Genomic DNA, 23,762 nt, shown 5'->3' with positions numbered 1-23,762 from the left:
CCAGGAAAAAAAATTGCACATGAAGACAGGGCACAGGAATAGGTAGGGCAAAACAAAACAAGGCATTCTGAATCTCAGACCACTTTCTCCCAAGCAAAAAGAGATGATACCAGGGGACTCAGGACAGAGGAGGCCAGGTCTGTCCACCATGGCTTCTGCCCACAGCACTCTCATCATACCAAATACAAGAACACACACTCTCTCCTGGGTCTTTTGTGAACAGACTCTAGAACACGTTAACTGGAAGTCACTGTGACTGAGGATATCTCTGAAGAAGATACTAGAAGGTAAATAAAAAAGGAAGGTAAAGTGGGAGAGAAATTTTGCAGTAAGGAACCTAGAAAAATGGTTCACACTGAAGGGATGACAGACCTAGGGCTCAAGGTCAGGAGGGAAAGAGCAGAGGTGAGCAAGGGGCGTCACCCCAGCCTCGCCACACCACCCGCACTGCTGGCCGGCAGAGAGAAGCCTGCTCAGAAACCCCGTGAAAATGTTATCCAATGCACGTCCTCTCTCAAGGCACTCAAGTTCTGGCTATTTCCGAGACCCAGGCAGGATCTGGGAGGAATGAGCAGACAACACTGAAAAGCCAAAGGCCCCCCAGTTGTGACTAGGGACTGAGATACAGAAAACACCATTGCAACGGACATGCAAAAACCAACAACCAAAATTAACCCCAAAGCATGCTTCAGATTTCCGTGGCGGTTATTGTGATGTGCACTTGCATCCCAGTGTCAGGAGACAAGAGGGAGGAGAATGAGTTCACGGCCAGCCTGGTCGACACAGAAAGACCCTGGCACTAAAACGGCAGGGGTGGGGGCAACCAGGTGGCTCAGCTGGCAAAGCCACTCAGCATGCAAACTTGGCAGCTTTAGCTCAATCCCTGAGTCCCACATAAAGGTGGAGAGAACTGATTCCACAAGGTTGTCCTCTGACCTCCACATGACCACCATGTCACTTGTTTATTGCATTATAAACACACACACATACACACACACACAAATTAAACAGAAGAAACTACTGAGGAAAAGAAGATGCTAGCAGGTTTTCTGAACAGTATGACGTAGGACAAACAAAACTGAAAATGTATCTTATCCTTTAACAAATGTAATGCTGGCAACTTGTGTATCTCTATATACTTGCTAAATATTACAAACCCACTCATAATAGTAATGCTGCTTTCTCCAAAGATTTTATTCACCATATTTCTTAACTGTCAAGATCAAACATATATTTTTGGTATCTGGCAGACCCTCACAAATACACTTAGCTCAGTCTCTCAAGTTCCCGGAAGGCCGGAAGGCGAGGAATGAACATCCAAGAGCACTGTCACAGTGCTCCGCCTCCTCACACCAGGCCCGAGATGAGGCTCAGACTTAACAGTTCTGGGTTTGTTTCCCCTCTCAAGGGCCGGCAAGTGGCTCTCAAAGCATGGCCAGGACATCCCTGAGAGGTGCTTAAACATTTATTTTCAGGGAGTGCACGGGACAAGATTACCTTCATTGTACTTAGAGTATCCCTGTCTTTCAGCCTTGTTCTCTCCTAAGAGTACAATGGGGCTTTCCAGACGCACTGTGACACAGACACAATTACCTGAGAGGGATACAGAAAGGGTCTTCCCCTTTCAAATTATGTTGCAAGCAAATAGAAATAATATTTCCACTCAATGCTTTTTAAAGCTTTTTGTTTTACACAAGGTCTTCATTTTTAATCTAACAGCTGTCTGATAAGCTAAGTAAAAACAACACATTATTCTCTCTGAGAAAACACTGGCTATCTCCACTGTTGAATGTAATCCCATATGTTTTTAAAGAAAAAAACTGTCAATTGTAATAAATAAAAAAAGAAAAGAAAAATATGTTTGTCATCTCTTGTTATTCTGATCCTTGATACTAACAATTATTATTCTATTTCATTTGCACATGCTTCCTCAGATATCTAGCCTCACTGAAACAGCACTCAAAAGAGCAAGTAAAATAGTTTAGCAAGAGATTGTCACTGCTACAATTTCCAACTCCATTATTCCTAATAAGTACTTTGTATTTTATGTTGTTTAGTATGAAAATATTTCTCAACTACTGATTTTATAACTTAAGCAGTGTTTGATATTTAAACTCAAAATGGCAGTTTATATGCTGATGAAAACATTAAAATTGTATTTTTTTTATTATTGTCATGTATGTAAGCGCAAAGAAAAGGTCTATAGCATGGGCTCTTTCTGTAGTGGATTCTTTAGTGTGGATTCTGGGGCCTGAACTCAGGTTGGCAGGCTAAGGCAGCAAGTGCTTTTGCCAGCGGAGCTATTTCTATGACCCCTGAAACATTTAAGACTAACTGCAAACTAACTTTTATAACTACGCAGAATTGTAGGCATATTTTATCTGGCGAGAACAACACACATCAACTTGAGTTAGAGACCTAATGCTAGAAGGCAGCCTTCCATTACCACTGGCTGGACAGAGAATCTGTCCATCACAGATTCAGATCTGAAACATCAGAACAATCTGAAAGCTGAGGGTATGGCTCAGAAGTAGAGTGCAGGAGGCCCTGGGTTCAATCTTCAATACTACAAAAACAAAAGCAAAACTAAGAGCAATCTACAAAGACACGACTGCATAGGCTAGTACAGCTTCAAAAATATTATTAAGAATGGCTGGAGAGATGGCTCAGTGGTTAAAGGCATTCGATGTTCTTCCCAGAGGACCACGTGCAATTCCCAGCATCCACACCGCTGCTTACAACTGTCTGCAAGTTCCAAGGCTTCTGACACCCTCACACAGACATACACACAGACAAAACACCAACGCACATAAAGTAAAAATAAATTTCAAAAAAAAAGAGACCAAAATGTTATATTTTCCTCATTGCAACAATTATTTCATTATTCCAAAAATAATGGAATAATATGGATAAAAATGAGGCCGCAAACAGACTGTGAGTTTTAATCCGTCAGAACCCAAACCAAAAGTGCTAATTTTCTCATTTATGCATGATTTCAGGTCATTATTCAATTATTTAGCAAGCATGGATCATTTTCTAAGCATGGCGTTGTTTATTGCTGGAGATAGAGAGTTGTATTCTCTTCCTCAGGGCACCCCTGAGCTATAGATAGGTAACATGCCATGGGAATGCAGAATATTGATGAATTCAAGGCATCAAAGAGGATAGGTATCTTTTTTTTTTTTAATGTACATGAGTGCTCTATCTGTGTGTACACCTATATGCCAGAAGAAGGCACCAGATCACATTATAGATGACTGTGAGCCACCATGTGGTGGCAGGGAATTGAACTCAGGACCTCTAGAAGAGAAGACAGTGCTCTTAATCACTGAGCCATCTCTCTAGGCCCAAGGTATCTTAACTAGGAAATGAAATCAAGAGGCCTTTGTTGGAGAGAGAAGGCAGTCAGAGATACTTGCATCTCATTGAATGCTAACAAATAAACAAAGGCAAGAACTGTGATTACTTTCGCTCACCCAAAACGCAGGTTACTCAAAACAAGAGAAATGCAAACCAAAGCTGCCCTGAGATAACACTCATACATCAGACTGGCAGAAACCAAGCCGTACGCTGGCAAGGGTCTCCAGGGAGCAGATATGGCTTGGTGGCAGGGTCTGCACCAGAAATGCCTGTGGAGGAGGCAGGCTGGGGGAAGGGAGGCGGCATGTTGGCACTAGGAACCTCAACAGAAGGCACAAAGGAATTCAAAGAGGTTTTTGGTTTTATTTTTCCAAAAGAGTAGAGGCAAGCTGACACATCTCTCCCTACAGCTAAAACTCACCATCTTCAGCTGGATTAGCAAGCAGATGACCCCTGGGGTTCTTTCTGTCTCTCCCTCACCCCCACCCCCACCGAGATCACAAGCACACTACAGTCAAGCCCAGATCTTTTACATGAGTTCTGGGGATCAAACTTGGGCCTTCATGCTTGTAAGGCAAGCTCTTTACCAACTGAGCCATTGCTCCAGCTTGGAGCTATATTTCAGAAAATGATTTAACATCAAACTCCCTTATGAAAGGCCCAATAAGACAAAAGAACAGCAGCCTTCTTTAGATGAGCCACTAAGGGAGCAGAGGGCCAAGGTCCTCCTGCCTTCTGTAAAGCCTAGAAAACTACAAAGCAGCAGGGTAGGAGCAGTAGCCAAAGTCTGGAGCATGCCCACTAGACTGTGCAAACACCAGAGAAACAGCCCCACGACTGCGAGATGGAGCCCTCCCTTCCACCCGGCCTACAGCCCCTCGGCAGCAATGCATGGCAAATGCCGCTGGACCTGTTTCCACACTCAGCAATAAATCTTTTTCAAAAGAGAAAATGGGGAGCCACCTGTCATTTCTGAGAATTCATGTAACAAGACATGCTCCGAGGCAGACCCAACTAGCACAACACTTCACTTCTAGGTCTCTGTAATTTTTCTCAGTCTAATTAATGCTAGTGAGACAGGTCTCATTACTATGGCCTCATCCATAATAAAACCCATTTTGTGCCCTCCATTTCATCTGATCTAAGATGCACTTGGAAGATCACTTTGAAGGTACATCATTATATATTTTTTTCTCCCACTAAGGAAGAAAAATACTTAGCCAATTAAACTAACTCAATGGCTTAATTAACCACAATCAAATTGTGAGTCAGTCACACCAGGCTCTTAATGAAGTGAAATTTCTTTCACCTACTCAAAGAATTCAGTAATTTTTACTACCTTCAAATGCACTTCTTATGTGACAAGAAGTTATTTTGCAATGTTTTGGTCACCACATGTCCTGGCTAATTTTATGTCAACCTGACATAAGCTAGAGAGTTATCTGAAAGGAGGGAATCTCAATTGAGAAAATACCTCCATAGGATCCAGCTGTAAGACATATTTGCTTATTAATGACCAGTGGGGGAGGGCCCAGCCCACTGTGGGTGAAGCCATCCCTGGGCTGGTGGACCTGGGTTCTAAAGGAAGCAGGCTGAGCAAGCCACTAAGCAGCACCCTCCATGCCCTCTGCATCAGCGTCTGCCTCCAGGTTCCTGCCCTGTCTAAGTTCCTGTCCTGCCTTTCCTTAGATGATAAACAGCAACATGGAAGTGTAATCCAAATAAACCCTTTCCTCCCCTGTTAATTTTTCAGTAATCGTTTAACAATAGACATCACCAGCCTTTGGTAATAAAAATATAATTTAGTTTCATCACTGTAGACGTCCTCTTTCAAATAAGATACTGTAAATACCTAATTGTTGCTTTCCAAAATAAATGCACTAATTATCCAACTTATTCTTGTCTGTTCTGTGTTCACACTTTCTGTGTTTACAGTAACTTATTTTTTTAAGTATTTGTACAAATTTTTTAACTTATACAATATTCTGCCTGCATGTGTGTAAACAGGCCAGAAGAGGGCACCAGATCTCATTATAGATGGTTATGAGCCACCATGTGGTTGCTGGGCACTGAACTCAGGACCTTTGGAACTCTGAGGCATCTCTCCAGCCCAGATCATACCTCATTTTAGTGCCAGGTCATAGTATATATTTTTGAGAAAATTGAAATGAATACGGATCACACCAAAAGCAGATCTAACTCAGCAGCCGTAATGTCAACATGAACAGTCATGGTAAAGTTCTCACAAATGCAGGGAATGACAACCCTTCACAACCATTGCCTACCCAGCTGAAACTAAGATGCTGCAGGTCATGTGAGATATCTCAACACCAGAGATGATAACATCTGAAGATATGTTTTCAGATCAACAAAACATGGCACTCATCCACAGAAATTATCCGGTGGAAGGGCTGCTGAGGAAGACCATGAAGTTCCTTGATTAAAATGTATTCAGTATCACGCACACGCATGTGCCAGGTAATTCTTGCCAGATTTTCTTCAATATCCAGGGGAAAAGGTCAGAACAACAAGTCTCAGAAAAGAAAGAAGTATCATTTTGGCATATGGCCAGGGGAGGTTGACTAAATAAGGAAAAATCAGAAGGTAGATCCCACAGATCTCTGATTTTAAACCAACAGGAACGCCACCCCTCTTTCCATGTTCCCCACCTCTTCGATGCATCCAGGAGAGTACAGCAGGGTGTCTATATGCACTGACTGCCATCATGAATGGCAGTCCACCCTCTCTCCTGTAACAGGGCCCTTGACCTTAACACAACTGACACCATGATAGAAGTGCCATTCAGGCTGTAAAAAAAATCAACACAGGCAGCACCACAAGGGCCTACTCCATCAAAGTCCATACAGTTTTGGAAAAGTCTCAAAATGTACTAATCTTGCTTTTTAGCCTCTGGAACTCCACTTCTGGCTAACTGTTCTTGTTAACTGATGTATATAAACTTAGAACATGGTTTCTGTGCTTAAAAGCTCACCCTGAGAGAGGCTTGGGCTAGCCTGGGGTCCTGAACACCCAGAATAGTAGTAGCCGGCCAGCTAATAAAGACTTGCTATTGGCTTAACCCATGCCCAAGCAGTCTTGTCTGGTGGACCCCCACAACACCTGCTACTCTGCTGTTCACATCCCTCTTCCCGCACAGTCGTCAGGTCTAAAGCCCCCACAGGTAGACAAGTCTTCATGCTAAAGTCAGCACCAAGACCTAGAAAATAAGTAATCAAATAAGGGGTAAATCTTCCACAGAGAAAACACAATCTTCCTACAAAATTTGGAATCTAGAAAATTAGGGAGAAATTTAAATTCATTTTCTGTTTATTTTCAATAAGTTTTAAGCCTCTAAACTCAGTCTGTTGGTTTAAACCACTAAGAATACCTCAGGCAAACTTTAAGGCTTAAGCCCTACATTTCGCTCCTTCTTCATGATAAGAAACTGATATGGATCAATCTTATCAAACTGAGTCATAACTTCATGACCTGAACAATCTGGATGCCTGCCTTGTTCTCACTGCAGATGGGTGCTCCTTTACCCATAAATACTTCTGTTGACTTTTTTATAATGGTTTTTAGAGACAGGGTTTCTCTATATAATTTTGGCTATCTTGGAATTTGCTCTGTAGATCAGGCTGGCCTTGAACTCCACCTGCCTCTGCCTCCCTGAGTGCTGCAGTTACAGGCCTACACCACCACGCCCAGCCAGATTTAATAAAAAAAAAAAAAAAAAAAAAGACATTCTCTGACATAGTTAAAGATAAATGTCAAAATCATTCAGTGGCAGAATATGATTATCTGGTTATAAACTTTGCTCAAATTTTTCCAGCTGTCCTATTCTTGTCCTCTGTAACAGAAAACAAACAAAAAACAAGGAACTCTAGATCAGTTTTTCACTCACCTCTTTTTAGCCTCTCATCCAGAGTGTTCCCTCTGTCCTTTATGATTCTCATCTTTTTGAGTGTACGGCTGGCTACATTGTTACATGAATTTGGCAAGACTCACATGAGGCTATCTTGAGGTGCCACAAACTGAACCCTTGAATGTTTCCACAACATTCCCCTCAAGCTGTGAGATCACCCAGGAAGGTCTGAGCAGGGGAGCCGTATGTCTCAGCCCGCTCAGTGGTCAGTTTCCCCCATCCCTGGTCCTGAGACTGCTGGCTCTGCTGAAGTCACATTCATGTCCCCTCTCTGGGAGAGTTTGCCAACTGTAAAGCTACTGTTTCCTTTGGCAATTGAGAAGTATCTTCTGGGAAGATTTTCTTTTTCTATTGGTTTTTAAAAAGATTTTTCCCCTTAATTTTCTGCTTCTCACAACTTTCTAAATGCAGTATTACAGTTCTTTTATCTATTTTCTACCTAGAATAACTGCTGTTATGGATATCTACTTCTCTTAGGAACAGACTTATACCAGACTCTAGGGAAAAACCAAGAAGAGAAGTCAGACTCCTGACTCTGTCACGTGTGAGCTCAGCATGCTCTGCAGGGCAGGTGAGCACTGTGCCAAAAACAATGATGATCCAGTACCACTGTAGCTTTAGGTCTAAATTCCCGTACTTGAAATATAAACAACACTACTTCAAAAGAAAATATATATATACATCCAGTTGCAATAATGCAAAAAACTTAAAACATTTTTCTTTAAAATACTACAAATGGCTGTTTTTGTTTGTTTGTTTTTGGTACCTTTGGCCTCCTGGCTGCTGCACCTGGCTCCCCTCTGTCCCCCCTCCCTTCCCCTCCCCTACTCTGCCCACATGGCCCATCTCAGTCTGGTTATGTTCATTCTGGATTCTCCCAGACCTCCCTGCCACTGCTGATACTCTCTCTTTTATCTATAATAAACTTCCTCCTCCACCATTAAAACAAAAAACAGCAACAACAAAAAAACTTCAAATGAGAAGTCCCCAGGTGAACTTCCACCCCCTCCCCTGCCTTTACTCAGCACTCTTCCTTAAAGCTGCTTGCTCCAAGGCACTTGGGGAAACCTGCAGGAGATGCGGCTACTTAGCCTGAGGTTTCGTCAGTGGTCCTACCTGCTGTGGAAAACAGGTGCGGACGGCGTGTTCCGTGTAACCAAAGGACGGCCCTTCAAAGACAGCTGTTGGGAGCTTCAGGGCTTCCTTCAGAAACTGGTCAAGCTTGCCAAATATCATTAAGCCACTGGAGTCTGACATCTGGGAGAAAATGTCTGTAAGAACAAAAGCAAATAAAGCCAAACTGTAAGAAAATATGGCCTCTTAAAAATTACAAACGGCTCTGTTATTTCTATACCACTAAAAATGCATCATTCAAAAGTACCACAAAAATCACAATTTTCATTTAACATTCACATTCTTATTATTATTATTATTAACACTGTGTAGTTACTTTGCTCACAAGGCCCCTCAGTCCTATACACTCAAAATTCTATCTAAACATTAAGTGGAAAAAATCATCCACATATGTCCACTGACCTTTCTAAAAGATTGTTTTAAAGAGGGAAGAGGTTGTACATACGAATGCAGTGCCCACAGAGGTCGGAGGAAGGCGATGGGACCCCTGGAGCTGAAGCTCCGGGCTGTTGTGAGCCACCTGCTTTAAATGTGAAAAATCAAATCCAGGTCGTCTGCAAAAGCAGCAAGTGCTCTTAACTGCTGAGCCATCTCTCCAGCCCCATCTACAGACTTTCTAAGTCAGTGCAACTGAAGGACAACTAGCTTTTATTTATGCAACCCACTCTTCCAAGAAGAACTTGAAGCAGCATGCCTTTACTCCCTAGTATCTGTGTTCATAAGACACAGACACAGCACATAGAAGGCAGGAGAATGAGACTATACAGCAATTTCAAGACCAGCTTGAACGACGAGACCCTGTTTCCTAAACAAGCAAGAGCAGAAGAGCCAGAACACAAGCAGGTCTGCAGTGAGACGGTCTCTCCTAGAAATGGCTGCATAGACAAGACCAGAACAATGGCAATGCCAACGGACATATCAACATGGAAGGTGAGAAACGTCACCGGGTCCTACCCCTAGAAAAAGAACTACAGGCAGCTAATGACTGCTGGGAAAAGAAGCAGTCTCTCCCAGGGATGAGTCCCCTTACTGGTTGTCCAGTGCAAAGTGGTCAGCCCTGAAACCATATGTATGTGAACAACAAAAACAGACTCAACAGGTTGTGTTTATACATTTGCGCACACATATATACACACATATGTGCATTATATAACAGTAATAATCAAAGAAAAGGAGGCTATCAGCTTGAAAGCTGAAGGCACATGGGACGGAATGGATGAACAAAAGGGAAAGGGGAAAGTGATGTAACTTTATGTCAGTTGAAATGTATTTTAAAAAACAATAACTATACATTGTTGTTTGAATGAGAAATGCCTCCCATATGCTCATGGACCAAACGCTTGGTCACCAGCTGGTGATGCTATTTAAGAACATTATGGAACTTTTAGGAGGTAGATATTTGTTGGAGAAAGCAGGTCTCTAAGAGCAGGCTTAATGATTTTATAGTCTGGCCTCACTTTTTTTTTAGATTATAATATAATTATAACATGTCTCCCTTCCTCCCATACATCCCCCTTGCTCTCTTCAAAATTTATGACCTCTTTTTTCATTGTTATTAATGCATACATATGTATATGTAATGCATACATATCCTAAATACAACCTGCTCAGTCTGCATGTTTTATACATATGCATGCTTGTATGTATGTTTTCAGGACTGAACATTTGATATTGGATAACCAATCGGTGTATTCTCCTCCAGGATGGACTGTTTCTCCCATTCTCGGCATTCCTTGGTTGCCTGTAGTTCTCTGTGTAGACCTGAGGCCACGTGGGCTTCCCCCTGTCCATTCTGGCGTATCTACTGGTATATCATTACCCAGCTCATGTTTAGTCAGGCAGGTTGGTAAGACTTTATGGGTGTAGCTGTCGTAAATTTGGTGCTCCACCAGCCTCCTTTCAGTGACACCACCACATATGTTCACTGTCACCAGGGTTATGCACAGGGACATGCACCCCGTTAAAAGGCCCCAGCTACCCCACATCAATCTCTCTGTCTCCTGGTCTGTCTGTCTGTCTGTCTGTCTGTCTCTATCTCTCTCTCTCATGTTCCCATTCCTAGACGGCCTTTGGCTGTCTCCCCTCCCCCAATAAGCCTCTTGTGCTGCATTTGTGGCATGATGTAATCTCTTAGCTGCACACCTTGGCCCTGGACCACAAACACCACGGCCCCTCTTGGGTTCTAGCATTTATATGCCCTCTCAAGAGTTCCTAGAATTCCAAATGTCATACACTTACAAAAACTATCTGCAGCTGGCAAACTCATGCTCCTGCCAGAGCAGGAGGCAAATCATAGTCAGCTGCTGTAGATAACCTGAAGCAGACCATATCACACAACTGAGATTAAAACAAAAACCTATTCCCATAACATTTCTGTGTTTTTAAACAAACCAAAATCCTCACTACACGCCCCTTTACCCTTCCCCCACCTTTTTTTTTTTTTCCTAGACAGCCTTTCTCTGTGTAGCCTTGGCTGTCCTGGCTAGCCTCAAACTCACAGAGATCTGCCTGCTTCTACCTCTGAGAGCTGGGATTAAAGGCATGAGCCACCATGCCTGGTCATTCCCCCCTTTCTATTTTAAGTCATTAATTGTGCTGTGTTTAGTGAGAAATTATGAACAGAGATATTTTAATGAAATAAATACTTTTTGGATCAGTGGCCAAGGTTTTCAAGAGACCTCTCCTGCTCAGTTCTAGTCTTTGTGTTGATGGTATCCACAGCTTTTCATTTTCTGTGGAAACAAACAAAACTGCATCCCCAACACAAAACTAATGCAAGCTTCCATTCTCATGTTAGCCTTACGGCATATAAGCTGATTTAATTCCACGGTTTTTCTATAACCTGGTGACTCTCAGCTGCTCTTGTCTGAAGTGGCCTGCATTTCTGCCGTCACACCTCAAGCCCCCAAAGCTGTTTCCCAGTGGCAAGAAATCGCCTTGGATACCATCTCTGGTGGCCTCACGCCCATTGGTCTAGTGGCAGCCCTTACCACATCATCTGCATATACCTGGAAGCCTAGGTCTTCTGGCTTATATTTAGAAAACCCACTGCTGCTAGAAAAAGCTTTTCAAAGCTGTTCACGTTTCAAAAAAAAAAAGAACAATGAGGTAGAAGCAGGATACAAGCGGGATTAAGAGCCACAACCAGACAAAAGAGTCCAAGTGCCCCTGACAGAGATTTATAGCTGTGTCCCCGTTTGGTGGTAGCTAAGGAGCTGGCCCTGAAAGAATCATCCTGACTAGGGCAGAACACTGACACTGAGGAATAAACACAGTACTTCTGCTATTAGAGAAACCCTGAAACACAAAATCAAGTTGAATTTTATTTTAAAGCGTTGAAGTGGAGATGAAGTGTTTAAAGGCTACCTCTCGGGATTAGACAGCTAACGGCTATGATGAAGAGAAGCCGGATATACAAAGGAGTACGGATTACAGAAGTGGTGGCCAGTGCTGGGCAAGGGGGATCACGACATTTCAATCATTTCAAATGATCAAGACATTTCAGTGTTAGGCCCTGGGCAGGATGAAAGAATAACCTGACTGAAATAAGCAAACTGGAGAGTAACACACACCAGAGTAGGAAGATGGAAGAAACTGGAGTCTCGTGATACCCGCAGGTCACAGGACCAGGTGAACTTAGCAGCCTCTGGACTTATTTCTACATGAGGAATATAAACTCCAATGTATTTTAAATCACTTATTAATCCAGTTTTCTGTTACTACAAAATGTCTTCACGGCTAATAGACAATGAGTAACTCACAGCCATTAACAGAAGAAGCAGGACGAGAGACTTTAGCTGCCACATACATACAGGTGTACAATATCATAATCACAGACATGTTTATAACAGACATGTTTATAACAGCCATGTTGACAAGTCTACATCTGATTCACTCAAAAACATAGAGAGAGAAGAAAAAACAAGAGAATCACGCGGCTAGCCACACCGCAAAAATTTATTACTTTCAGTTCCACTCAGTTACTATGTCTTGTTGAATGGACTCAAAGTAGTGGTTTTCTAATCATGAAAAAGGCACAGATTGTAAGAGGGGAGAAAAGGAACGCACTTGCTTTAAGAGAAATACAGCTGTATTTAATAACTGAAGGCATAATAGGCTTCTCTTATCTGAAGAAAAGTGGTGCAAAACTAAGCTGATTTTTAAAACCTATAATGACGCATAATAAGTAATGGATCTAAGTTAGGGTAATATACTACTTGCATATAACAATGATTAAAGAAGCAAATAACATTTAATAAAAATATCAAGAACAAGGGCTTGCTGGTGATGGAGGGCATGTAACAGGTGTGAGACCACAGGTTTCACTCTTGAGCACTGAAAGAAAAAGATATATTAGTTTTCCAATTAAAGCCCCATCTCTTTCTGGCATACAGGACGAACTTTCTATTTATAAGCTCTGAAAGAAAGTGTGCCAGTTCCCCAACAGTTGATCCTAGATGAAATAAAGGGGCGGGGAGGAGAGCAGGTTTTATCCCCTGTGGAAAATCCAATATTAAGCGCTTCAATGTACATGTCTCATCCAGCTTCTAAAATATGCGTTCCCTTGTGTAACAGGCACAATACTACTGACCTACTATCCGCACGTTTCATTTCTGTTCCTAGTGATAATGGCCCTGATTTTACTGACTGCCTATATCTGTCTCCTCCTGTCATGAAACCCATGACCCACCACAGGGTTCTGCAGGGCGACAGGGCTGTTCAGACTAAAGGGACAAGTCTATTAATGGGCAGCCATTTTCCTTTTACTTGAATGTTCCCTGGCAAAAGTGACTTCCAACTCCTGCCATGTTTCAGCCTACTGGTGACTTAACCCAGAAAACCATGTACACACATCTGTCTGTTTAGAAGCACACCCCATAACCAGGCACACAGAATTCTTCAATTCGCTAAAATTCCATGTCACTGATGAAGTCAGGAGGAGAGAGGGGCTCCTCTGAAGCTTTTGCTAACTCAGCCACACCCACCTTGGCCTCTTGATGGTTGTCAACTTGATTTCAACTTGACTACATCTGGAATTAACTAAATCTTAAGGGGCTGGGGACACCTGTGAGGGTTTGTTGTTGTTGTTTATTGATTAAATCATTTGAAATGGGAAGACCCACTTTTAATCTGGATTTTCTGAGGTGGGAAGACCCACCTTTAAGATCTGAGTGGCACCTTCTCGTGGCAGCCCATATGAAGGACGTGGAAGGAGGAGGCTTCTCTTTGCCTGCTTGTTCTCACTCTTGCTGTCAAGTCCACTCCTTCACTGGCATTAGAGCTCACTTCTTCAGGATTCTGGCATATACTAAAGACCAGCTGAGGCAACCAGCCTCATAGACTGAACAACTACTAGATTCCTGGACCTTCTGTTGGTAGACAGACATTTTTGGGCAGGCTGGACCACAGCTTGTTAAGTCATGTGTGTGTGTGTGTGTGTGTGTGTGTGTGTGTACACAAGTTCATTCGTATGTGTCTGTGTGTGTGTGTTCTGTTCCTCTAGAGAAGCCTAACCACCACAGCTTCTTAGTTTTTGTTTTTCACTTTTCTATAGTTCATAAAATGTGGATTTCTTACTTGCTTCCAGTTCTAAAACATCCCAGTAATTCCAAAAATGCAAAACACGGGTGTTGCTGATGCAGATGAAAAGAGAAGGCAGGGTCTGGCCAGCAGACACGATGAGGGTGGAGTGACAGGTGATCACAGACCCAGGCGAAAGAAGCAGAACTCTGAACAGGGAAACTGTCGACTGAAGCCTCAAACAGAGGCCTCTCTAGCGTCTGTTAATGAGACACCAGAAGCAAGCAACTGAAACAGCGGAGAGAAAAGTCAGTTCTGAACAAACACAGTAGGAAGTACCTCAGGTTAACTTTTTTCACTCAGAACGTAGTTTTTTGTAGTCATGAAAAAGATAAGTCATACAAACTGGCACCATTATAAATGCAATGTGCTCAACCAGGGAAAACTGTTGTTTTCCCAATTAGCTGATGAAGGACACATAACCAAACAACAAATAAAAACCAAAAAAGCACAGTATAGCTGACCCCTTATAGATTTCAAATGCTAAGGGCCACCTTAATAAAGATTTTTCTTTTTCCCCCCTTTTTAAAAAATTCTTTTTATGGAGATTTGCTTTGTTTTGTACTTTTTGTTTTTTGTTTTTTTTTTCGAGATAGGGTTTCTCTGTGTAGCCTTGATTGTCCTGGACTTACTTTGTAGACCAGGCTGGCCTCGAAATCACACAATCTGCCTGCCTCTGCCTCCCCAAGCACTGGGATTAAAGGCATGAGTCACCACACCTGGTTTATGGAGATTTTTTTTTAAAGAGGTAATATGGATGAAATTGTGTTTCATTTAAACATAAAAAGTCGGAATTCTGTCTTTTTAAACAATACTGTTATCTGCGTGTGTGCATCACAGAACTCGCAGAGACTGGTCCTCTCCTCCCACCATGTGGGTCCTGGGGCCCTGGTAGGCTTCCAAGTCATCGACCCCTCCCCAACACACATAATTTCAAACCTTCATTAAAACCCACAGCTTCATTTTCATTTCTCTGAAACATGGCTCCTGACCCTAAGTGCGTCTCTGTCATGACAGCATTAGCACAGTGGAGAAAAAGAATAGCTTAAAACTAGGCTCTACATTTAGATAATACCCCACTGTCTTCTGTAAATACCTTCTGTAAAGGAAAAGAGCCACCTACACTGATGACTGAATAAGCAAAAACCACAAGCAGCAAAATTAAACAGTTACAAATTTCATCTTCTCTGACTCGACATAATCTCCCTCTTATAGTATCTACTGAATAGTAACTGCAGAAATGGTGGCCTGCAGAAAAGTGAAAACAAACAAACAAACAAACCAGAAACAAAAAGCAAGTAACAGCAACAAAAGGAAAAATGACTGGGATGGGATAGGACGGGCTGGAAGATGAGGCTATCGATGCCTGGCTATTGCGAACAGCTGGATCACAGCAAACACCACCTGGTAAGGAATGGGGTTGGTAAAGGGTTAAAGCTCATCGAGACAAGTAACAGCAATTAAACGTATTTTCTAACTAAAAACATCACCATCTCCAATCACATTTTGACTAATATGGAAAGCATTTTTAAAGGATTTTTTAAAATGTCAGTATCATTATTCTGAACTTCAGTTTTCCCACTTTAAAAACACTAACAAGAAGTGAAGTCAACTTGTCCATCTGAACAGAAGGTGGCACAGCTCATGTATCTGAGCCAACTGCTACAATATAGCCTCATCCAAATCTCTATAAACATTCACTCACTTAAAATTGTTCAAACATACTAATTTGAAAATAAAAACTTTCAAAATAATATGAAAATACTTACATCTCAATTTGTCCAGCATTTTTCCACCACACATGGTTGCTAACATAGCTTTAACTGAAAATACGGTCAACTTGCCTCGGCCCTCACTGCAAAATAAATATTAGAAATAATTGCTATCTGAAACCACAAAAGCAATCAAACATATCTCTAAATACTGAGCAACTAATAAATTGATTTCTGCCTTTACATGCTTTAATTTTACCACATTTATAAGCTCTGATTTTCATCCTTTGAATAAGGTTTGTCTTCGGCAGAGACAGCTAAAGCTACTGAGTAATCAGACAGTAAATTTTACAGCTTGCAATCTGTTAGTTCTGCAGGAAGAAACAAAATGGATGAACCTGAATCGACTTTCCTACTAACAAAACATTAAATCCATAGCTGGAGTGGTATTAAGTGGTCAAAATTGAAAGAGCACCCAGTTTGAATATAATTTAAAAATACAGCCCAACATCAGGACAACAGCAGTTTATTATTACACACTGAACACCAGGTGCACACTGCTATGAAGATTTTATAGTATGCTCATCTTTGTTCTTCTTGTAACAGTCTTTATGTAACGATATTATTTATTCTGAGAAGCCTAATCATGTCTGTCTCACACCTTCCCACACCACTGTGAGAAAGCGAAGCAGAAGGGTGAGGATGGCTGTTTGGGACTGGAAAGATGAAAAGAAGAGCATGATGGATGCTGGGCACCCGCTGCGGAGTTGGGGCAACAACACCAGAGTGTCATTCTTTTAGTCGTTCCTGCTTTCACTGTGGACAAAAACAAAACAAAACGAAAACCACACTAGCTGGTTAAAGTCAGCATAGATAGTTTAACAGTGGGTCTTTGCAGTATTCTTAGAAAGACTGTGATCAAGAAGGTTTACAGTAACTTAGAGCAAAACAGCTTGGCAGGGAAGAGAATTACCATGCTGGTTTTGAAAAAGTAAATACCCCATTGTATTCACAGAATCCAGAAAATGTTTCCCAGGTTGGGGGTACAGTTTAGCATAGAACAAGTGCCTAGAATACCTGAGACCCTAAATTCAATCTGCAGTCCTGGAAAAACTAAAGAAAACACAGTGCTCCCCCCCCAACCTTCCTTATATCTGAAAAGATCACATCTGAAAAGAACATCTATAACCATTTTTATTACAGCTGAGTTTTTAACTATGACATGACTTTATTTATAAAACATAAGCCCTATAACTAAAACAAAAAAGGAGGTTTTTTTAAATAAATAATTCTTCAGCAATAAAGACAATGTTCTATAAATGAGACAATTTGGGTCTAAAATGATGAGAAATATTCCTCTGTCAGCCATTCCATTACACAAGAAAAGTCAGCATCTAAAGTATCATTAGTTGAGTTTAAAAAGTGTACTGTTTTTTAAAAGAATTTAGATGAGGTCTTCCTATCCCTCAGTGACTTGGAACCCATTATGATGCCCTGGCTGGCTATAAAATCAGAGCAATCCTCTTATCTCTGTCTCCCAAATGTTGGAATTGAAAGCATACACGACCACACCCAACACAAAAGCATGGCCTCTTCAGAAGGATCAAAGTCATCCGTGGATGAGAATAGCACAAGAACTAGTGTCGGCCTAAGGATTATGCATAGGGGTGCAGAGGAGGGCAGTGCAGCCTGGAGCAAAAGCACAGGCCTTGAGAGAGAATGCCCCCCCATACCTGTCACACTACAGACCTCAAAGTGAGTATTAACAATAGTCTTAAGGGATGGAAAAGGAATTATTATAAGTCTTCACGTGTCTGACCTTATCTAGACAGAACAAGCAGGAGAGCTGGTGTAGAAAAGCAATCATTTCTTTATGTCACTGGATCCTTAACAAAAGAGCCAAGAACACAAGGAGGATGGGGAAAGAGGTGGGGAAAGGTAAGTAAAGGAGAAAAAACTGTTCCATTCTTGGCCAGGCGGTGGTGGTAGTGCATGCCTTTAATCTCAGCACTCTGGAGACAACAGAGAGGAGGATCTCTGTGAGTTCAAGGCCAGCCTGGTCTACAAAGCTAGTTCCAGGAATGGCAAGGCTACACAAAGAAACCTTGTCTCAAAAAACCAAAACCAAACAAACAAACAAACAAAACAAAACAGATCCATTCTTTGCCCATTCTTTCCCGAATTCAAGAACCCTAGAGCGATTGCTAAAGACAGCACCTACATATCTTATTGAACACGAGGAAGGCGAGCTGGAGCCTAGCTGGAGCCTTCGCCTCTACTGACTTGTTCATAGTACCTGAAGGTATCCTACACACTACTGAAGGGGAGAGCTGAACACCAGCCCTGCTACAAAAGCTTCCATCTACAAACGTGACCTGCCCACATGTTACGATGGTACAATGGTGCGGCAAACAGTTGTGGGAGTGACCAGCTGTTGTCCGACTGCATTTGAGGCCCAGCACTGCTCACGTGGCCAGAAACCTGAGCCTAGACAGGGCCTGGGCATAGGGGAAAACCAAATATTCCTAGAACATAGCATAAGGAACAGAGCAATAAAATGTCTCCTAACAGTATTCCACTGTACCCATAAATCAGAGTCTTGCTCAGAGCCAGCAGCAGAGAACCTTCCTCCTGAAGGAAACAGAAACAATACAGAGACCCACAACTGGACAAAGAGCAGAGAATGAGGGAACTTCTCTTCCCTTTGGGGCTCAGGGAACTACGTGGAAGAGGGAACGGATGTATGATAAGAGCCAAAGGGAGGGGAAGACACTAAAGGAACAGTGCCTTCCAGATGCAATAGGACTGACACACTTATGAACTCACAGAACGCGGCAGCATGCACAGGTGCAAGCCAGATGTCCTGGCTCTGAGAGCGGAAGTGGACCCGAGCCGCCATCCCTCATCCAAAAGCTAGCTCTAACTGACAACTACCTGCAAAAGAAAAACGAGTTTTCCCCAAGGGAGTCTCAGGGTATGGGACCACACTTAAGGGAGGCCCCGTGCACAGCAGGAGATGGCCACATTGCTTCATCTGGTCACTTTTACCACACTTTTCTCTTGCGTGCCTATTATGATTTCTGGTTTTGTATTTTTATGGTGTGTGTGTGAGAGAGAGGAGACAAAGAGAAAGAATATATTTTTTTCATGCTTTTATTTTTCTTTTTTTCTGTGTCTATTCACATTGTTTTATTCTTTTTGTATGTTTGTTTTGTTTGTTTGTTTGTTTTTTACATTGGCCTATGTGATTCCTAAAGACAGAAAAAAAATACCTGAAATTGTGGTCACATATGCCTGAAACTGCAGCCATACAGAAGATTTGGGAGTAGACAGGGGACAGGAAGTCATGATCAGATTATAGTGCCTGAAAAAAATTATTCTCAGTTAAAAAAAAAAAATTTTTTAATTTAAAAAATGCTGGGGGGTGGTGGCAAACGCCTTTAACCCCAGCACTCAGGAGGCAGAGTCAGGAGGTTTGCTGTGAGTTCAAGGCCAGTCTGGTCTACAAAGTGAGTTCCAGGACAGCCAGGGCTACACAGAGAAACCCTGTCTCGGAAAACGAAACAAAATTAAAAACCTATGTCTTCGAGCATGCACGCGGATTGTCACTTGCTGCACATCTCCAACTGCAAAAGACCAGAACTCATCAAATGTCCATGAGCAGAAGACTTACTAGCATTAAAAAAAAAAAAAAGAAGAAAATATGTAAGAAAAAGAGTTAGTTCTAAGAGCTGAGGAGACACTCAGTTAGCAGCATGAGTCCTACATGGCATACATCTGTGATCTCAGTACTCAGGAGGTGGTGGAGGAGTTCAAGGACATTTAAAATAAATCCAAGAAAAACTGCTATTCAAAGCAGACAACAAAGCCAGGCGTCGTAGCACACACCTGGTATTTCATCTATACAGGAGGCTTTGAAGAAGTGAGTTCGCCAGCCTGAATGTAGCAAGAATCGGTCTCAAAATAAAGATAAAGAAAGGCTAGAAATGTAACTCAATAGTAGAACACTTACCTAGTAATCCCTGATGTTGAAGGGTGGGGGAACAATGTACAGAATCAATTAAGTAGCAGAGTTCTATCTAGCAAAGCGCTGAGGAAGGAGAAGGAACCAGACATAGATGAGGATCTGGCTTTGCTTTCCAGCGACCCATGTGGTGGCTCACAAATGTTTACCACGCCAGTCCCACACTATCTGAGGACACTGCACACACGCGGTGCACAGACACACATGCGAGCACATAAAATAAACCTCAAAAAAAGGAAAAACTGTATTTCCACATATGTGCTTGACTTGCAAAAATAATTTGTAGAAAGATATTGAGAACAACTGCTTGACCTCACAACTGGAAGAGGCAAACAGCCTTAAGGGAAAAAGAGGTTGATCACTTCTTACTGGAAAAAACTCCCCAAGCAACCAATTTATGAGCACAGGAAAACAAACAAAAACAAACAAACCCAGTACACTAAACTGCAAACAAGATAATAGAAAATGAATATAAATAAAAGCAAAAAACAATGAACCGAGAAATAAAAACACGGAGAAAAAAATCAAGAAAAGCAAAAAGCTAGTGTTGGGGAGATCATTAATCATATCAATAAATCTCTGGCAAAACTATGAAGAAAAAATAGATATAAATTACCAAATTAAAAATGAAATGGGGCGGGGGGAAGCTAGTCAGATGGTTCAGAGGTTAAGAACACTGGCTGCTCTTCCAAAGGAACTAAGTTCAATTCCCAGCAAACACATGGTGGCTCATAACCATCTATAATGAGACCCGTGCCCTCCTCTGGTGTGCAGGCATACATGCAGGCAGAACACTGTATGAATAATAAATAAATAAATCTAAAAAAAAAAAAAGAATGAAGCAGTGGTGCACCCCTGTAATCCCCGCACTCTTGGAGGCAGAGGCAGATGGATCTCTGTGAGACTAAGAGACTAAGATCTGGTCTACAAAGTGAGTCCAGGATAGCCAGGGCTACACAGAGAAACCCTGTCTCCAAAAAAAAAAAACAAAAACAAAAAACAAAAAGCAAAAGAGGCTGGTGTGATGGCAGTTTCTGTAACCCCAGGTGGAGACATGAGGATCAGTTTGATTCTGATACCATCTACCTAACAGACTGAAGGCTCAATTCCTTGGACTCAGAAGCCAGTTCCAAGAAGTAGATAGGAAGTTAACATTTCCATCTGACTGGTAATAAATCAGGGATCCCAACTTCCTCTGTGGGTTTAGCCAACTCACAGAATTTAGGGAAACTATTGATGTTCACACGTTTACTCGCAGGGGACACAATGAAGGATGCAGATGACAAGAGGAATGTGAAGAAGATGCATAGGCTCCACGTGGGAATGAGTGCTGAGCTCCTGAGCCCTTGTTGGGCAAGGAGCACATCAGCCCTCGGAAGATCTCATGCTCGGTTCTCCAGGGTTCTATGCAGCTTTGTTCTGCGCACATGAGTGATTCAGTCACTGGCTGCTGGTGTTAGACTCACTCCCCAGCACCTCTTTAGTGCTCAGGGTTGGGGACTGCAGCTGCAAGTTCCAACTGTAATCACACACACTGGGTCCAAAGCAACCAACTTCCACCCTGAGGGGCTCCAGGAGCCCAGCGAGAGTCAGTCGCCTGATTGGAACAGGAGATTATGAGGAATGTGGGAACTGTACCAGACATCCCTGCCAGTATCTTAGGAGACTCATGAGGGACCAGCATCACAGACTAAGCACCGGAACACAAGATTAACCCATTCCACCATCAGCGAGAGTATTAAGAGCTCCACCTCAGGAAGCAAGGAGACTAAGCATAAAAGCAAGCTTCCCTCGAAAAACCAACAAACCACCACCACAAGATTCCCCTACTTCCCACAGCTCACGGAAACTTCAAGGCCACAGACCAACATGCATATTTCTTATTATCTCACAAACCTAAAATTCATGACAAAACTTTCTTATAGAAATCAACAAAATAACTGGGGATCCTCAGATTTTCTCCTTAAGATATCTGAATACGCTATTTGGTACCTAAAGCTCACCATTGGTTTTAAAACTCTTCCCATTATTTTAGTATGTGTCCTGACCTGAGAGCTGCTAACACAATGCTCAGAGTGCCTAACTATGTTCTTACACATCTTTAACCCTAAGACTCCATTTCAGGCAGTGGTGACACACACCTTTAATCCCAGCACTGGGGAGGCAGGGGGAGGTGAATTACTGAGTTCCAGGCCAGCCTGGTCTATAGAGCAAGTTCCAGGACAGCCAGGGCTACCCTGTCTTGAAAAACTAAAAGACTTTGCATTTCTCCAAAATCTCTCTGCTCCATAAATTCATTTCCCCTGCACTCACTATGACCCTTAATCTCAAATACCCCTTCTTTTATCAGCATTTAAAACTCTTCAACGTGAGTGGGAGAAATGAATGGCTCAGTGGTTAAGAACACGGACTGCTATTCCAGAGGAGCCGGGTTCAATTCCCAGCATCCACAAGACAGCTAACAAGCATCTGTAACTCCAGTTCTGAAGGATCTTCTACCCTCTTCTGGGTTCTGTGGGTACTGCATACACATGATGTGCAACTATACATGCAAGCAAGACACCCAACACATAAAATAAAAATAATGCTTTTAAGACCTCCTTTAACTGCATTTACACATTCTCTGTTAATATATTTTATCATAGTAAAATATTAAAGAATAATAAAGAACAGTGTGTGTGTGTGTGTGCATGTGTGTGTGTGTGTGTGTTTTGACTCCAAATCTCACTTTCTCCCTTCAAAAAGACAAAGTAGTATCTATTCCTTGCTATGAAAAAAAAAACTGGTGTCATCTGTGCAAAGAGAAGGAAAGTATAACAGCATCTGGTCACCAGCAAGAAAGACAGATCACACCCCAAGTCTTCAGTGAAGAGGAGCGTAACCTCCATAGACTAAGCACAATAATTCTTGCTGACACTGTAACATTTCACTTCTAAAAATAATTCTAGCAATTAGCACTTACACAGCATTTCCTAATCTTCAAAACATTTTAGAAATACTAATATTTTTAAAATACTTTGCACCCTTTAGCCTAAATATTCTCTAACGCAAACTGTTACATATAATACTCCTAGACTCAATCCCGTACTAAAATACAGGAAAAACTACGTCATCTTGATCAACCTAAAACAGCACTAAAACACCGTTCATTAGGACTATTACTAGCCTCATGGATGGTCTCCAACCAAGTGCTTCCCTCCTTCACAGAATAATGTAGCTCGGGTTATTTACAGTAAGAAGGATCGTCAGCCAGAAACATGCGGTGTACGGCCTCTTCACAGGTCATCCCGTATCTTTCTCACCATTTTTCTTCTCCATGGCAGCCACATGGCAATCTCTAAACACAGTCCCCCACCCACATCCATGGCTCCCCTCTCCACGGTGCCAGCACTCTCAGACACACTGCACGCCACCTACTTTACTGAGATAAGGGGTACACATCCACCCATGGATGGGCTACTCAGTAATTACTGAGTAGAGAATATGCAAATAAAGCTGAGGAAGCGCCCAATACTGGCAAAAGCATGGGTATTTAAGATTAAAGGAGATGTAAGAAAGACAGAATTACAGAGCAGAATTATTTGGGGAAAACTGAGAATCTTTTACATGTGTAGCTAGACATTCTGAGAGTGGGAAGTGAGCTCAAGTCTTAGCACACTCTCACGTACAGGCTTAGATTCACAGTTCCTATTATCAAAGGGATAGTTCACATTTTTCAAAAAGGAACATTGGGCTGGAGAGATGGCTCAGTGGTTAAGAACACTGACTGCTCTTCCAGAGGACCTGGGTTTGATTCTCAACACCCACGCAGAGGCTTACAAGAATGAGTAATTCCAGTTCAGGAGATCTGACACCTTCTTCTGCCTTCAGTGGATATTGGATGCATGCGGTACACGGATATACGTGCAAGCAAAACATCCATACACATAAAATAATAAAATTTTAAAAATAGCTACTTGTGGTGGCCTTTAATCCCCCAGCACACTCATGAGGCAGAAGCATGTGAGTTCAAGGCCAGCCTGGTCTA

General features: G+C 42.1%; 1 protein-coding gene across 13 annotated transcripts in view; it reads right to left on the bottom strand.

Moving 5' to 3' along the window:
* Dtnb (dystrobrevin beta) overlaps nucleotides 1–23,762 on the bottom strand; it is a 201,574-nt gene that overhangs the window by 133,037 nt on the left and 44,775 nt on the right. For all 13 annotated transcript variants that reach the window (XR_009584951.1, XR_009584948.1, XR_009584956.1 and 10 more), the window contains exons 5-6: nucleotides 15,769–15,854; nucleotides 8,402–8,556 (exon numbers count right to left, since the gene is read on the bottom strand). Coding sequence is in view for 4 of the 13 variants with exons in the window: in XM_060365215.1 (XP_060221198.1) it covers nucleotides 8,402–8,556; nucleotides 15,769–15,854 (241 nt within the window). In the remaining 9 variants the exon portion in view is untranslated. The remainder of the gene's footprint in view (nucleotides 1–8,401; nucleotides 8,557–15,768; nucleotides 15,855–23,762) is intronic.

This window comes from Meriones unguiculatus, chromosome 1, assembly GCF_030254825.1.
Source record: "Meriones unguiculatus strain TT.TT164.6M chromosome 1, Bangor_MerUng_6.1, whole genome shotgun sequence".
NCBI lineage: Eukaryota > Metazoa > Chordata > Mammalia > Rodentia > Muridae > Meriones > Meriones unguiculatus.
Note: the sequence above shows the minus strand (reverse complement) of the source record. Positions and strands in the feature narration are given on the sequence as shown.